Genomic DNA, 16,882 nt, shown 5'->3' with positions numbered 1-16,882 from the left:
ATAATGATTATTTATTTCTGTTATGCTATCATTATTAGACTGTAGCTTAATAACTAACTGGAATATTTTTCGATGCAGTTTTTATCATTTAAATTCTGTTCTGATCAAACAACGAAAATTTAACAACAACTGATAAAACTGCGTCTATTGTTTACAGGTGGTCGTAAGCATGAGTAATAATGAGAGAAAAAGGATTCCAGAGGCGCCTACGCCGGCTGCGACCCCTGGTAATCTACTGTCAAGTGTAGCGCCTCCCACGCAGCTACCAAACTTCGTCACTTCAACACCAACACCAGTGCCAGTTGCTGTGGTATGATTAATTAATTAATACTGACGGCCAAATAAATCACATACCATTTCAGTCTATTCATGGCTGTATCCATATAATATAATTTTATGAAAAATAACCAAACTGAAAGAACTACCTTCTTGAGGGATTTTTTTTTTAATTTCCAGCTCAAACAAAAATAATTTTCCATATAATGGTTCATAAATGGGAGTGGCTCTGAAGCAGTTCAACCCCCATTTCTTGTGTGTCCAATTGCCTGTATGATTGCGTTAACAAACAAAAAAAGTACTAATTTTTATTTACGGTTGGCAACTTACAGGCTCCACAGCTGCCTCCACAGTTGGTGTCACAATTGCCGCCACAACAGCTTCCGCAGCTGCCTCCTCAGCTAGCGGCAACACTGCCACCTGTTGCCCCTCCTGCACCAGTTCCTTCACCAGCTGTTTGCAAGCTACAACTCCAGAAAATTTTAGGTAACTCATCAGATTCTTAACACAGACTATTCCCAAATTATTTAAGAGGTGGACACATTGTTGGCGATTACTGGTTCAACTCATCAGGCTTCCGGTATGTTTACACTGGAATATGAATCAAGACAGAAATCCAGACATGGGCCTATTGGCCCGCACTCTTGACTTAAGTAGGGAATCATTGTAAACTATTATGGTGAGTGATTGTATAGTGATATCCTAAAATTCAGAAGTTAAACTATATAAGTGACTTTATTTATGTACCACTAAGATCTACACAGGCTTTATAAAAAGGTGGAGGTTATCAACTTGTTTTTAACAAGCTTTTGTTTAATTTCATGTGTATGTATTGTATAGTCAGGCAATTTGCAAACCATTTCGAACCACTTCCTGGTATCCGATTGAGCTGAAATTTAGTATACTTATGTAAATCTGGAGAGTACAATAATCTGATACTGAAATATTGTTGGCATTGCCAGGATCGTTTCGTCTCTGCAATACATAATGGCACAGACACAAAACTTCAACAGCCAAAATTAACTATAATTCCCAAGTGGGTCCAGTTAGAAACTATTGAAAACTATATAGACTCCATTTCATTTTTCCTGTCTACAGTGTAAGGATGTGCAACTTCAGCCTCGAAAAAAAAAGTAGTAAAAAAAGAATGTGCAAGATTATATTTGAAATTTACTATTATTTTGCCAGCCCAGCTATACCACCCAGTAAAGGAGAACCAATGTTGTCCATCCGATCTCCTGAAGACTCCCAGACCACACAGTCACCAGAATCACTGCCTGATTCAATCTCTGAAGTTGAAAAAATTGGTTAGTATTTTTTGAAAGTTAAAAATTAATTTAGCTTTCAAGGCTAAGTTTAATTTTTTTAATTACAGTTGTATCTTGGAATTATTCTTAGTGATGTCCACTACCCAATTGTTTCAGAAATGTTTTTGCAAAAAGATTTCTTGACAGCCAAAATATCGCTAGATGGCGTTAGTATCGTGAGGTCAGTTTCACGTTAAAGTCTTACTTGCGATTGGCTCATTTAGTTTGATTCAATTCAAATTTAGGCAAAGGCTCCATCAGCTTTTTCTGACAATGTTGACTAAGATATGGTTGACTATGTACCTAGACAATCTCCTTGGTCCGTAATCTGACAGTTTTTAGCGGAATAACTGTTAGCTGCTATCTACAGCAGGCTGATTTAGTTTATAACCAATTATAAGAAACATAACACAAATTTTGATGTTGTCAAACGGACCTATCGCCAAATAGCTGGTCACAGAAACCCTCATTGGAAGTGCAACAGGTACAAGAGGATCCATCTTTATAGCATTGCATGGTCAAATTAATAACCAGGGGCACACGGTCAAATTCTAGTTATAAACTAAATAAATTCTCCCATTTCGTTCTTCAATGATTTTGAAAAAAAATATACTGTTGTCTAGTAGTAGTAGACTCAGCCCAGGGTCCAGGGGTTCATGACCCCCCTGACCCCCGGATCCGCCCTTGAACAGGTAACAGTAATTAAATTGTTGGCAGGCGACGTGATGCCGGGCAGCGGTATCTTTACTTGGGTGAAGGGTGCCGTGGCCACTGGGGGGATCCTGCACCGCGTAGCCGAAAAGGCCAAGAATTCCGTGGACTCGATGATCACCACACTCGACCCACAGATGAAGGAGTACTTAAGTTAGTAGCTAGCTATATCAACTTCAACTTATTTCAAGCAACAGATTTTAATTTCCCTTGCACGCAAGTGACAGTGGTAAGAATAGACATATTTAATACCGAAATGAGACTTTTATTCGAGGTTGATAATTCTTCTGTACTATAGTACTTTTAGTACTCTGTAGACTAGGTTCATTATTGTATGTAGGTATGTTTGTTCATGCACTTTGAACTTACTCAGCTGTCTAATCTGTTGTAAAATTGCGCATCAATTTATTTGACGGAGAAGGAGGTCTTTTTTGTTGGTTATTACTGATATTGTCTTATGTGTAGAACAAGCACAATAACATTAAATAATAGTTTTCATGTCTTTTCATATAGACTTCTTATAATTACCCTATTATAATACCAATTATTTTAATGGACACTACTAATAAGACAGTTCTTCGGTATGGGTCTATCTCAATCTTATCTCTCTATAACTTTTTTTCTCAGATAGCGGTGGAGACATCAACATAGTTGTAGCTTCAGAAAAAGATGTCAAAATATCTCCTATTAGAGAGGCGTTTCAAATTGTCTTTGGGAAGGCGACTGTAATGTAAGTTTAATCCGACGACTTAGATCTCAAAGCAACTATACCGCAGTGACGACCGGGTGGCCAAGTGGTTAGAGAACCTGACTACGAAGCTTGAGGTCCCAGGTTCGATTTCCATCCGGGGCAGATATTTGTATGAATAATACAAATGCTTGTTCTCGGGTCGTGGATGTTTATTATGTATTTATGTATGTATTATTCTATATAACTATGTTTATCCGTTGCCTAGTATCCATAGTAAAAGCTGTGTCAAGTGTCCCATGATATTTATTTATTTATTAATTAAAATCTCTTGTACGAAAAATCCTACTGTAATACGGTATTTGACATTTTCTGCATCTTCTGAATTTATTATGAAACCATAGATAGCGAATATTTTGCAAAAAAAAATTGGAGGAAAATTGAATTTATAGTTATATTTTGAAAAATCTAAATCTGTCTTTCCAACACACTTTTCTTAATGCAGTAAGTATGGCGCTACTTGCATGTGGCCCATATGCAAGTATGTCTTTGCTGTCTTATCTTGAATTCCAAATAAATAACTAGTTATATGTAAAGGTAGCTTAAAAATGTTTTTTTTTGTTTGATAACATGCAATCTCAAGCTTTAATTTATAAAATAAATAAAAAATTGACTAAACCAATCGCAGCTCCTCCACCTACACGCTGTAAGAACACACACATATCATACAAACCTAATTATCACCACCACCACACTACACTTACGCGTTTGGAACTCAACGAAACCTCAACCATCAGTATTGTGTGGTGCTGGCGATAGTTTGTGTGATTTGCGTGTTCTCACAGCGTGCAGGTGGATTAGCAGCATGTTGAATATAATTGTATTGAGCTAGTTGCATTGTATTGTATAATAATTAATCAATTACCGCATTTCCAGCGGTTACGCCGCCCAGAGCGACGTGACGGCCGCCCAGCCGGTCGGCTACGCGGCTGCGTACGCGGCGGCCAAGCAACGCATCGCCCACGTCCGTTCGACGCGCGCGGACGTCAACAACAACGTGCCCATCGTCGCCGTCGAGGGGTTCCTGCACGAAGCCATCGCTGACAGGTAAAGCTAAAGAGGATTCACTGGCGCGAAGTGGCGTAGCCAGTGGCGGCGGTAGATTGGCACCCCGGGCGGTTTCGTATGTTAGTAGCCAGATACAAGAGTAGGTAGTTATTTATTAATGTCTTTAAGAGGGAGATTTTGCGCGCCTTCTTTGGATGTACGAGTGAGTTTTCGTTGTCACCCCGGCTGGCAGTACAAAATTTTGACAAAAAGTTAGTACCAGCCGTCTGTCGAAGTAAAGTAACAGAAATCAAGAAAAACACGATGTATAACATCAGGATTGTTTTGCTGACAAAGTAACTCGCTACCAGTATACAGTACAGTTTTGAACGTATACATTACAATTACAATACAATAAATAAAATACAATAATTCTTTATTGTACACCAGAAATAGTAAGCGATACAGAAAACAGATACATTAATTTTATACTAATTGTTATTTATCGTCAGTAAAAAGTAATTGTGTTCTACTATAATTTATGCTATTATGTCTAGGTGGTACGCGATAGACCTGCTAGTGTTAACCCAGCCTTCACTGGGCATAGAACTGCAGCTGCAGACTCAAGGCGCGCCCGTGGCGGCGACGGCGGTGGCCGCGGCGCGCGCCGACACCCCGCCAGACTACGAACACGCGGCCACCGGACTCAGCACCACTGTGCCGCAGCTGATGGCAGCCAGCCTGCAGGTCAGTGCCCCGCCAACACTCGTGTGCTAGTGCTAATGCTGCACGGAGACTGCGGACCTGTATCCGGTTTTAGGGTTCCGTAGTCAAAATGACAAAATCGGAACTCTTATAGTTTCGCCATGTTTGTCTGTCCGTCCGTCCGCGGCTTTGCTCAGAGACTATCGGTGCTAGAAAACTGTAATTTTGTAAGAATAAATATAACTATGCCGAAACAATGGAAAAAAAAAATTTTTTTTAGTGTACTTAACTTACCTCCCGTAGACGTAAAGTGGGGGTGATTTTTGTCTCGTCTTACCCTATAGTGTGGGGTATCGTGGTATAGGTCTTTTGAAATCATGGGATTGTAAAGACGATTTTTTGATTCAGTAATCTCTTTGCGAAATATTCAACAATTAATGAGATATGGAGGGCAGAAGATGCGTCAATAAATCTAACTTTTTCTAAGAAGGTCGCAACACAGTGCAACCAAAGCTGAGCACAGAATCGACTTCTCGTAGCTGTTCGATTCTCGAAGTTATTTTGTGACTAACAATTTTAACTTTGAATAGCTGCCTATGAGACGAAGTCGACGGGGCTCCGCTTCCCGGAGCTCCTATTCCGTGTGGTTAAGGCGCGGCTTGATGCAATACTAACCCAACCTAATTTTTCTTGCATTGTCATTGTACCTGTGTTAAATGAGGTTTTTGCTAAAACTTTTAATTTATGCCAAACCATATTTAATTTTGATCTCCGCTTTTCAGGATTTTATACTTTCGGTCTTTTGAAAATAGATATTTCGAGATTCGGTATATCGGTCATTGGTATTTTGCACTTTCGGTATTCTGAATTTCGACGCATTAAGCGGTAGGTCCATTCCATTATGATTTTTCGGTACTATAATACTTACCCGGAGCTTTACACAACCCTATAATCTGCATCTTGCAGGACACTGTAGACCGTAACGGAACCAAGCCGCATTCCGGCGTCGCGCCGTTTCACGTTGCGACACTGCGCCATGACGATATCGCCAGGCTCATATTCGGGATACTACATACTTGAGAAACTTTCTTAATAAACCGTTTTTTGCAGGTAGCACCCACGCAGTGGCACGAGGCAAGTACTGGCGTTCCCCGACGCGAGCTAATATTGCTGGCTGCGAGGTCTCTAGCTGGCTCCTACAAGAAGCTGCTGGCTATATCGGCTGCTATGGAATGAAGTTTATCGTTGGACAGGTAAACAAAACTGATAAACAGCTAGTGATAACTCCAAACATGTTAATTACTAAGACATATTTTTTGTTTTGTTTTAGAATCGACATTGGAATGACGTCGAAGAATCAATGACTGAAAACTATGTTATTGTATAGAAAATATTTTTATTTGTTCAAACGCTGTGGATATCTCATAGAAGCAGTAATTTTGGCTAAGTTAGTTCTTAAGCTTATCTCTGTTTCAGATTATACAGAATGAAATTTAAAACTTGTTTCATGCTCAGTTAACTAACGTTGGATATAATAATGCATATACTCGATTGTTTAATAATCTGTTCAAATTAAATTAAATAACAAAGTTTCTAAATATTTTTCAGTACAATCATATTTCGTCAAAATTCACTTTGACAACACTTTGAACTGTATTAATTTTGGTCCAAATTCAATTGACAGTAAATACTTTTTCAAGTCCCGCCAATTTAGATAGGTTCATATATTACGAGTATATGTTTATATTGCCAGTGATGACATATGGATCTGAGACGTGGTGCTTCACTATAGGCCATATAGGTTCAGAGTTGCTCAGCGAGCTATGGAGAGAGCTATGCCCGGGTTCACCGACATAGCGAAGCGAATTTGCTCGTTGAAGTGGTAAGGAGCCGGCCACATAGGACAGAGAACAGATGGCTGTTGGGCTGAAAAGTTCTCGAATGAAGACCGAAGATCGGCAAGGACAGCGTAGGGCGTCCACCAAAGAAATGGCCGGATGACCTTGTTAACGCCGCGGTTTTATGGTGGAAGCAGCCTGCTTTCATCCGGAGCAACTGGAGCTTTATGTTCTATGGGGAGGTCTATGTTCAAGAGTGGATGTCCTATGGCAAATGATGCTGATGATGATGTTTTTGAAGGGTGCCGATTGGACTGTCAACATTATCGTGATTTTATTGACAATATTTTCGCGGATTTCAAAATCATCTGAATTTACTTTATTTAGTATTATTACGATCTTGCGATACGCGGCAATACCTTTGTGATAGAGATCATAATATGAGTGTGTCACGTTATTATATTGATAGTCTAACCCACACTTTTATGTGGCCTCATTAGCAAGTAAAATATAACTCAAGGAAATGTTTAAATTCTTGAAGAATACTAAGTACATTAATAAAAATATTTTATAGCATAAATGCTTCAAGCCAACTGTTAATAGCTTCGAAAGATATATTTAAGGTGTTAGTTTAGTTTCTAAATCAAAATACTAATATATGACGTGTACCTAATAAAAGAGTCGAATGTTAAGACTACACTAGACTAGACGTACATTAAATTTGAATGTGGTAATTTTAAAGAAATAAATAAAATGTATATGGGGCCAAAACTATTTTTCTATGTCATTGAAAAACATGCATGTAGCTCCCCTCATTGTATAGTAAACAATCAGTCCAGCCACGGCTCCTCAAATAAATGTGTGCCTTTTTAACTTAAAGCAAAGCCAACGAGACGATAGTTATTTGTGTCACAAGTTAGCAAAATGGTGTATTTACGGCGAGGGCGTACATTGAATCCAGAATGTAGCGAAGGATTCCACAATAGAATCCTGAGCGTAGCGAGGGATTCTAAGCCTGAGCGTAATGAGGGATTCAAGTGTTAACGCCCAAGATGAAAATAATTTTGCTCCTGAGTGGCTCATACAATTTTTCACACCGAGCATTAAGAAACTTGAAAAAATAAATTCTAAATATTATTAAAGAACAACCAGCATAGCAAAATGGCGTGGCTTTACAAGTATCAAATTCAACAAACACACGAGATGCAAAAAAACTTTGGTCTCGTGTGACACATACAATTTTTCACCTCGGCAGCGAGAACATAATTTAAATGTAACATAAGAATAAAACCACATACCTGTTTACAAAACAAACACATTTTTTTAAATAAAATTCGATTATTAAGAAACAAATATAATAATAACATTTAAAACCATAAAAAAGTGTCCAGAAGGTTTAATACAAATCTCATACTCATAACATCATTGTAATTTGAAAATAGAACTTTTTGTAAAATATTTTGTCATACTTATTTTTTAATACAAAAAAAAAATTACAACAAAAAATTGAACCGACTACAAAAAGCCATGAAAATAATTTTCTACCAGTCTGAAGTCGGTCGGTGTCTCAGCATGAGCCAGCAGGAGTGATTGAAGCCCAATATAAAGTCCGTGATTGAGGTAGATGACTATAGGTCCACTCCTGCTGGCTCGTGCTGAGACACCGACCGACTTCAGACTGGTAGAAAATTATTTTCATGGTTTTTTGTAGTCGGTTAAATTTTTTGTTATAAAATTTTTTTTTCACGCTTTTAGGTGGCAATAGTATAAGATACAAATACAAATAGGTTGAACAATAAACGTATAATTTATTATAAATGTTATTAAACCTTAAAATATGATTTTATTAAGATTTCTATTACAGATTTGTTACAAATTCATTCAATTTATCAAATATTTATTCCAACCGTAGAGGCAGTTATACGAAATTCTTTTATAAAAAAAAACAAGAGAAGCGGCTTTCGTGCAAGAAGAAGTTGATCGACCCTAGAATACACCTTAACCCTACGAACAAATAATATTATTTTCATCTCTCCTGTTCCGAAAGTTTAATTTTCATGGGTAGATAGCCGGGTGGAAAATTGCGTTTTCATCTCTAGGGTGGAAAGTATTTTATTTTTTATTTTTCGGTTAGTCACGGAGTCGATCGAAGATAATTGAGTTACGTCAATGACACTTTTTTTTCACGTTTCGGCATGGTCATCTAGGTGCACGTCGTGACCAAGGAGCTTATATACAACACTGGAGGTTGAAAGCCGAACCTCCGTTTAAAACAAGAAATTTGATCTTTATTAAGTCACGAACATATTCCATCTCTTTCTTTACTTAGGTTAAGAAAGAGATGGATGTCAGTCGTGAAATGTGAAAGAAAGAGATGGAATATATAAATAAGTAATAAACAAACAAACTTCAAACTTCTTCGTTCGGCGTTCAACCTCCAGTTTTGTAGGTATATAAACTTCTTGGTCGTGACCAACTCGATTTTTTTTTATACTCGGCCGAGGCAAGTGGCCAGGTCGAAAAGGTACCGTTGGAGGTTGGATATAAGTAAATTCAATTTACTGAATACTGAAATTCAATTTAATGATATTCTATTTTTTTTTGTACTATTTTACTTTCCTCACAGTCGAAATGAAAAGTAGTGTCTAACTCGTGTGAAATTACCCATTTCCCCTCTCCCTCTCCCCTCGAAATGGTGAAATGGGTCGCTTTCCACCCTCGGTTATCAATCTACTATTGTTCGTAGCCTTAACCTCTCGTATGTTGGAACTAAAAAAAGTAAGGCACCGACTTCGAGCTTTTACGTGCCAACCTAGAAAAATATTTTCAAGGGTTTTGTAGTCGGTTCCATTTGTTTTGTTTCTATGGAGTCGGTTTTATTTTTTTGAAAAAAAAATGTTTTGGTTTGGTTTCCGATTTCTTTATAACGAACTCGCAAGCTATTTGTTGAGACTCTCAACTTGAGAGATAAAAATAAGTGAATTCAATTTCGAGGCAGATTTTAAAATTCTTGCAATGTCTTAGATTGACAAATTAAGGATTTTAAAATATAATTTCTCGGGATAAACGTAGCCTTTGTCAATCAAAAACAGTGTAGCTTTCTATTAGTGATTTTCTTTTAACTCTGACGCAAAAAGAGGGGTGTTATAATTTGACCGCTATATGTGTCTGTCTGTCTGTGGCACCATAGCTCTTACACGGGTGGACCGATTTCAATGCGGTTTTTTTATTTGATTACAGGTTTTCTAGCGATGGTTCTTAGACAAGTTTTATCAAAATCGGTCCAGCTATTTTCGAGATATTGATCTTTGAAGTGACCAAGTCGGGGTTTTTTTAGAACTTAGAAGTCACTTATTTAATTGGTCCTAATGTAGACTTTATTTCTATCTCCAGGGAATTTTGCATTGTCCCGAGGAAAAAATAGGTAGCCAATGTCAGTCAAAAAGAGTAGCTTTCTAATAGTGAAAGTACTTTTTTAATTAATCGAAAGAGTCATATCTATCCCGCGGGAACTATGCGATTTCTCGGGATAAAATAAGTTTGTTTCAATTCAATCAGGGACAGGGTAGCTTTCTATAGAATTCACGTATTCTTATCCGACCGAGGAGAGTGGTGACAGAGGAGAGTAGTGACAACGTCGATTTCTTGCAAATTTCGATTTCTTCTAAGGAACTTTATTGTTTATACAACGTACAAGCATACTTTAAGCGAAGTAAAAACATCGAATTCCGCCGGGTAGCCCCTTAACTGCTACCGAGCTCGCAATAGCGCGCGTATTTTAGTTCAAGTCTCAAACTATCAAACTGCGAGCTTGCTTTACGAGTAGGTAAGTTTAGTTAATAAGTTCTTAAAAATCGGCGTTGTCCCTACTCTCCTCTGGCACAACTCTCCTCGGTCTCCCTTACGAAGTTGCGAGCAAAAGTAACACATATAGGCACATTAACGTTTTCTGGAATTCCACCCCTGAATATGTTAAACAGGATTTCAAAGTTTGTACGAATTATGATTATTTATTTGGGTCGATTTTTGAATTCCAATAATTTCCACCATCTGTCTAAAACAACGACTGTCTGTATCCGCCACATAATCCTCCGAAAAATCAATCAAAACAGGAAAAAAAGGATCGTAAATAGAAAGTAAATCTATGTTACCCCAAATTTAACGCGGGCGAAGCCGCGGGCAAAAGCTAGTACAAAAATATAGCCTTAAATTTGGCACATATCTGTGTCAAGACATACTTACGAGGGGTTAAGGCCACCGTTAACTATAGCCACCGTTTTAAACATTTGCCCCCTGATATATTGTACGTGCTCTAGGTAAACAAATAAATTATCTTTTCACTCTTGATTGGCTATATTAGATAATTTATAACATACAATTCCAAATATCGGCTGATTTACGGGTGATTTTGTTGCGTTATGACGTTATATCAATGATGACCTTTAGACGTAGTGGGATTAACTTGAGTCTTTGAAAGAAGAATGCTAAAATGGAGTTATGTACAGAACGCCACTCACACTATAGGGTGACGGCACCAATCATGGACATGTTAAGCACAGCAGACCCAGTAATGGCCAGCAAGGATTCAATGCCATAAAGCTCACTATTTATGAACTTTACTAGGTAGTTATGATCATCAGTTATGTTCAGAACATGTGTTATTATTAGTTTAAACCAAGCAGGGCTCTTCTTTTAAAATATAAATTAACAGAAAAAAAAACATTATTGGATCTCGTCCATGAGAGGTGCCGTCCCACTATAAGTACTATTTACTTTTTATGCAGTAATTATTTCAGAGACTTCCCAGTAGTTCCACAGGTCTTGTACATTTGGCTCGATTTTGAACACTATTCAACATTCAACAATTCTATAGAAAAAGGTAATCTCACCAACTTAAAAAAGTTCATAAACCCGACATTTATGTCTCAAAAACAGCTGAACCAATTTTAATGACACAGCTAAGAATAACCGCAGCGAAGCTCGCGTTCACGTAAAAAACCGCACCGAAATCGGTCCCTCCGTTTGAGAGCTACGGTGCTGCAGACATACAGACAGACATTGCCGTCGTAAAAATGGGGAAATATCCCTTATTTCGCCTTCAACATTCTGAAGAAGCCAGCCATAAAGGTCGATTTTAGCTATAGAAAATCACCGCCGCCCATGGACACCCATAACATAAGTGAATGTACGGATGCGTTGCCGGCCCTTTGTGAAAAGCGTAGACTCGTTTTTAGGGTTCCGTAGCCAAAATGGCAAAAACGGAACTCTTAAGTTTCGCCATGTCTGTCTGGCTGTATGTCCGTCCGCGGCTTTGCGAGGGACTATCAATGCTAGAAAGCTGTAATTTTACACGAATATATATGTAAACTATGCCGACAAAATGGTACAATAAAAAATTCAAAAACAATTTTTTTAGAGTACCTCGCACAGACGTAAGTGGGGGTGATTTTTTTTCTCATCCAACCTTGTAGTGTAGGGTATCCTTGGATAGGTCTTTCAAAACCATTAGGGGGTTGCTAAAACGATTTTTCGATTCAGTGATCTGTTTGCAAAATATTCAACTTTAAAGTGCACATTTTCATTATAAATTGAGCATCCCGGCCCCCTCTAAAATCTAAACCGGTGGGTAGAAAAAATTCAAAAAAATCATGATTGCAGTAAGTATATCAAACTTATAAGGAAAACTATAATGGTTAAGGTTTCTTGAGAATTACTAGTAGTTTAAGAGTAAACTGAGTAAATAGCAGCCTAAGGTATAAAATATACCCAAACTTGAAATATTCCGTACAAAATACGAAATCCTTAGAAAAATATTACTTTTTTTCCGTAATGACTACGGAACCCTATTTCGGGTATGTCCGACACGCTCTTGGCCGGTTTTTTAATAACTCTATCCTTCGATTGCGCTAAATTAGAAGTTTTGATTTCTTCACAGCTTCAGGCATTACAAACTTAAGTACGAGTACCTAGGTGATATTAGTTTTCGCTTGATACCTTGATACCAAAAACGTTCTTGATCTTAATGATCTCTCTCGATTTTAATAGAAAATTACACTAGAGTTGAATATTTTGTAAACAAATTACTTAATAAAAAAATCTATCCAACCTATCCAACGATACCCCACACTATAAGGTTGGATGAGAAAAAAAAAATTTGAATTTGTAGGTAATTGTACCATTTTGTCGGCATAGTATACATTTAATACATAATATATATATTCGCGCAAAATTATAGCTTTCTAGCATTGATAGTCCCTGAGCAAAGCCGCGGACGGACAGACAGACAGACATGGCGAAATCATAAGTTCTCCGTTTTTGCCATTTTGGCAACGGAACCCTAAAAAGGAGTTTCCATACAAGTTGCCGGAAAACAATACCTATGGGTGCTTCTATCTATTACATTTGTCCTAGAAACTTTAAATTTGGTATAACTTAAAGCACAATCAATTAGAAAAATCGGAAAATCTTACATTTTTGTCTGCCTGTCTATGCCAGTAACTAATTTTCATAGATAACTTTGTGAATTGTGTACAACCCCTTGTTGCGCGAGTCGGACTCGCACTTTGCCAGTTTTTTATAAAAAAATTGGTTTATTTACATAACAGTCACTTTAATGATAGCCTAAAGTACTTAATCTTAAACTTCACCATTCAGTTTATAGCCTATATTTAGAAGCTTTAGCGATTAATGCATTCGATACTTAATCCCCAATATAATGATAATGGTAAAAGAAAGTGTTACGGCACCTCCCCCTTAGAGTAAGTATTGTTGTTTCAATATTTTGTATAACTTTGAGAAATAAGTTAGGGTTTCACATGGATTCTGTACCCGAAAGGTCAAAATAGTAGGTTATTGCCGGGATAATACTGCTATGCAGATTGTAGATACCTGATTACTTGACTATCCATTTATCTTAGGTTTGTACTTTAAAAAAAAGTACGTACTTAGATACGGTCAACGTTATAAATGAAAATAAATGATCACTTTTGTATCTTGTCACTTTAACGTCATGTTTGAAAAGCCATACGAAATTGTGTAACGACTGAAAGCGACAAGGTACAGAAATGATCACTTATTTATGATGTTGACTGTACTAAAGTGACTCGAAAAAGAGGGCTTGGAGAGTTAAATGGAAAATGACATCAAAAATTACAGCGATGATCTCAGTCTTGCAGAAAAAATATAATTTTTAGCATTCGATTCAACTATTTTTTTTTACAAACAAACATTCATAGTGAATCACCTTATCTTTAGTAATTACTGCCGCCCATGAATACTTGGAACTTAGAACATAAAACTACCATGAGACTCACTCATAGTGAGACAAGCCCGGATACGTCACGTCTTACGTCATTGGAACTGTTGGTGTATTGGCCTTGCAAAAAGTGGTACAATCCCCTTTCAAAGACACCCATGTTGTGACAAGATGAGAAAACCTTAGCTGCCAGTTCATTCCAAGTACAATAACAACAAGAATAGGTTACCTACCATATTTTTACCCAAACTGATCCTAATAATAGGTATACGGAACTATTTAATGTTCGAAATTATTATTACCGTAAATAACGGGTATATAAACAAATAATTAACTTGAATGGATCGAACATATTTTTTGACGCTCCCTGTGTCCCATCTGGACGATATTTTTGTATTGTATGCTAGCAAGTTAAGAGGCGTGGAGAAAGAATGAGATCAATCAGAAGTATGGAATCGAGCGGCACCGCACATGCATCATGGAAAACGTATTTTAATGACAACAATTTAGATTACAGGTAACTTATCTTAAATAAATGCTTTAATTTATTGTTGTAATGTAAAAAGGTTTACCGGCATCCAACGTCATTAATCCCCAATAAACTACCGCTTAGATATAAAACAATTATCAATTCAGAATGGTATATATACCGTAATATTAGTAGCAAAAGCCAAATCGTCCAGCGATTCGGTAAGTAGCTCTCTTGCTTCCTAAATATCCCGAATAGGTAAAATATTAATTAACTTTTTCCCGTCATTTAAATAGAAGAAAATGAACCCCAGGGCCAAAGTACAATGACAAATAGCTTTTCGGCATCTAATAGTGTCTGACTGGTGGCTTCTTTTTTGTTCCCAATTTAATTAACTTTTTCCCGTCATTTAAATAGAAGAAAATGAACCCCAGGGCCAAAGTACAATGACAAATAGCTTTTCGGCATCTAATAGTGTCTGACTGGTGGCTTCTTTTTTGTTCCCAATTTAGTCCAGCCAACAATACATAACTTACTATCGGGAGAAGTTTCAGGCATAATTGAGTGCAAGATTCTGGGCTTGAGTTCCATAAATGTGGACTTTAGATTTATAAAACCATTGAATTAACTACTATGACTGCCAAACGTCTTATGTTGAAAATGATTTCAATTTCTTTGTACCTACTACAAAAGAAGAAATTTGCCCTAGCTATTATACTATATGGAACTGTTAAGCTTGTCTTATATTCTCAAAAATACAGTCAACTGTGAGCATTGATGACTCTAATTGGATCTGACTAATACCTGTTTTTTTTATTGCAGCAAAAATAAATTTCACAACATGAAATTCCTCGCTGTATTCGCTGCCCTCGTGGCCATTTCGGCCGCCGCTCCCACCACCTCGTGGACCCTGAATGACCTGTCCCAGGCCATCCAGAGCCCGGCCACCCCTGCTGCCGTCCTGCCCTACCTCGAACATGCTCTGAACCAAATGATGGACGCCATCTTCGCCGGACACCAAGTTGTAAGTTGCTTTATCTATTCTGTCCATAAAGATTCACTGGGACAAGGGAAGACTGGCTTGCGTATGAGCCATTTATTGACAAGGTTTTAATGGTAATTACAAATTGCGAGGTTAAATCTTTAATTAACTTCTGTCTCGGTACCTACATCATTAGGCAGGTACGTAAGTTATAATAGTGGTTGCACCTTTCAAGTCCATCTTTGTTACTTTGTTGGTGTGACCTATTTCCGTGACAGCCAAGCCCATTTTTCTATCCAGTATGATAAGGAAGTGCATGCTGTCAAAATTCCTTCTCTGACTGATAGGTACTCTGTAGATAATGTTGATAAGATTTACTTGTATAAAGTACCTCCTTCCTATGTATTTCTTTACGTACCCGTAAGAGTCCCTTTGTGGGCATTAAAAAAGTATTTGACTTTAGGTGCTGATATGCCTAATGTATTTGCAACTCAAAGCATAGCATAGCACTTACCCTTATACTTTTTTCAATTAGGTAAATAATCAGATTAGCATATCAGGATCCGGTCATATTGTATACTATATCATTGTCATATGTCATTGTATACTTTTCATTTTACCCATTAAGAGTTGTTTGGATCATAATTCTAATTGTATATCACTACCCCAGGACTCCATTGCCATCCCGACGCCCGCTGGTCTCCTCCCCGTTGAGGCTGTGTCTCCCGTGGTCGTGATGCCTGCTGAAGTGGACCTCACCCCCGTGGCCCCCGCCCCTGTGCCCGCCCCCGTCGTACCCGCTCCCGTCGTGACCGCCCCCGTCGCCGACGCCGCCAGCCCTCTGGTCCAGATCATCGTCAACATCAAGAGCCAGGAGTCCGCCGTAAGTGACAGTACATAATATCTTCAACACTTAGAACGCGTTAATAGATTTTCTAAAATGCACAAGTAGCAGTTGTGCTAATCCAACTACATGTAAGATAGTGCTAGCGTTTAAGTTCAGTCAAGTAAATTTAATAGTTTGCTGTATAGTGACTATGACGGGTATTCACAGGTGATCCCTGAGGCCGTTCAGGAGCCCCAGCCCGTGCCAGCCCCCGTGGTGGTACCCGAGCCCGTGGTCGTCGTGGAGCACCCCGAGGCAGTGTACGAGCCTCAGCCCCTGCCCGCCCCCACCCCCATCGAGATCGGGCCCGCGCCCGCACCCGTGGTCGTCCCTGAACCCGTTGTGATTGCTCCCGAGCCCGTCGTGGTCGCCCCTGAGGTGCCCGCTCCCATCGTGATCGCCCCCGCTCCCATCGAGATCCCCAACCCCATCGATGTGATCGCCGTCGGCGCTCCCGACTTCAACCCTATCGACCTCCTCCAGCCTGTCCCCGTCAACGTTGCTGGACCCATGATCTAAATAGCAAAGTAATTGTAGCGGTGAATTTTATGTCAGAATATAATTGATTATTTTTGCATATTCAATGTTATTTTTTTTATTTGTTATCAAATCTGTGTACTTAAATGATAATATTTACACATGCACATAATTATTTTTTGACCATGTGTCAAATATTATTAATTAGTCATTAAATTAGAAATAACTACTTAACCTGTTT

At 38.3% G+C, this 16,882-nt stretch overlaps 3 protein-coding genes across 3 annotated transcripts in view; 2 read left to right on the top strand and 1 right to left on the bottom strand.

Moving 5' to 3' along the window:
* LOC141434868 (alpha-N-acetylgalactosaminidase-like) overlaps nt 1-16,882 on the bottom strand; it is a 544,783-nt gene that overhangs the window by 166,155 nt on the left and 361,746 nt on the right. The window lies entirely within an intron of this gene.
* On the top strand, nt 170-7,346 carry LOC141434972 (protein PRRC1-like). The gene is made up of 9 exons (XM_074097468.1): nt 170-227; nt 609-762; nt 1,465-1,583; nt 2,301-2,447; nt 2,922-3,024; nt 3,919-4,089; nt 4,587-4,776; nt 5,845-5,987; nt 6,065-7,346. The coding sequence occupies exons 1-8, from the start codon at nt 170-172 to the stop codon at nt 5,968-5,970; spliced, it is 1,068 nt and encodes a 355-aa protein (XP_073953569.1). The 3' UTR covers nt 5,971-5,987; nt 6,065-7,346.
* LOC141434835 (uncharacterized) lies at nt 15,094-16,748 on the top strand. The gene is made up of 3 exons (XM_074097282.1): nt 15,094-15,320; nt 15,949-16,161; nt 16,333-16,748. The coding sequence occupies exons 1-3, from the start codon at nt 15,138-15,140 to the stop codon at nt 16,681-16,683; spliced, it is 747 nt and encodes a 248-aa protein (XP_073953383.1). The 5' UTR covers nt 15,094-15,137; the 3' UTR covers nt 16,684-16,748.

This window comes from Choristoneura fumiferana, chromosome 14 (genome assembly GCF_025370935.1).
Source record: "Choristoneura fumiferana chromosome 14, NRCan_CFum_1, whole genome shotgun sequence".
NCBI lineage: Eukaryota > Metazoa > Arthropoda > Insecta > Lepidoptera > Tortricidae > Choristoneura > Choristoneura fumiferana.
The sequence above is the reverse complement of the archived record's forward strand: the minus strand, read 5'-3'. Positions and strand labels throughout refer to the sequence as shown.

Excerpts from the sequence above, each read along its gene's own strand:
- LOC141434835 (XM_074097282.1), top strand. The coding sequence starts at position 15,138 with ATGAAATTCCTCGCTGTATTCGCTGCCCTCGTGGCCATTTCGGCCGCC. Across the intron at positions 15,321-15,948 it reads TCTTCGCCGGACACCAAGTT|GACTCCATTGCCATCCCGAC; the intron begins GTAAGTTGCTTT and ends TCACTACCCCAG. Across the intron at positions 16,162-16,332 it reads TCAAGAGCCAGGAGTCCGCC|GTGATCCCTGAGGCCGTTCA; the intron begins GTAAGTGACAGT and ends GGGTATTCACAG.
- LOC141434972 (XM_074097468.1), top strand. The coding sequence starts at position 170 with ATGAGTAATAATGAGAGAAAAAGGATTCCAGAGGCGCCTACGCCGGCT. Across the intron at positions 228-608 it reads TACGCCGGCTGCGACCCCTG|GCTCCACAGCTGCCTCCACA; the intron begins GTAATCTACTGT and ends GGCAACTTACAG. Across the intron at positions 2,448-2,921 it reads ACAGATGAAGGAGTACTTAA|ATAGCGGTGGAGACATCAAC; the intron begins GTTAGTAGCTAG and ends TTTTTTTCTCAG.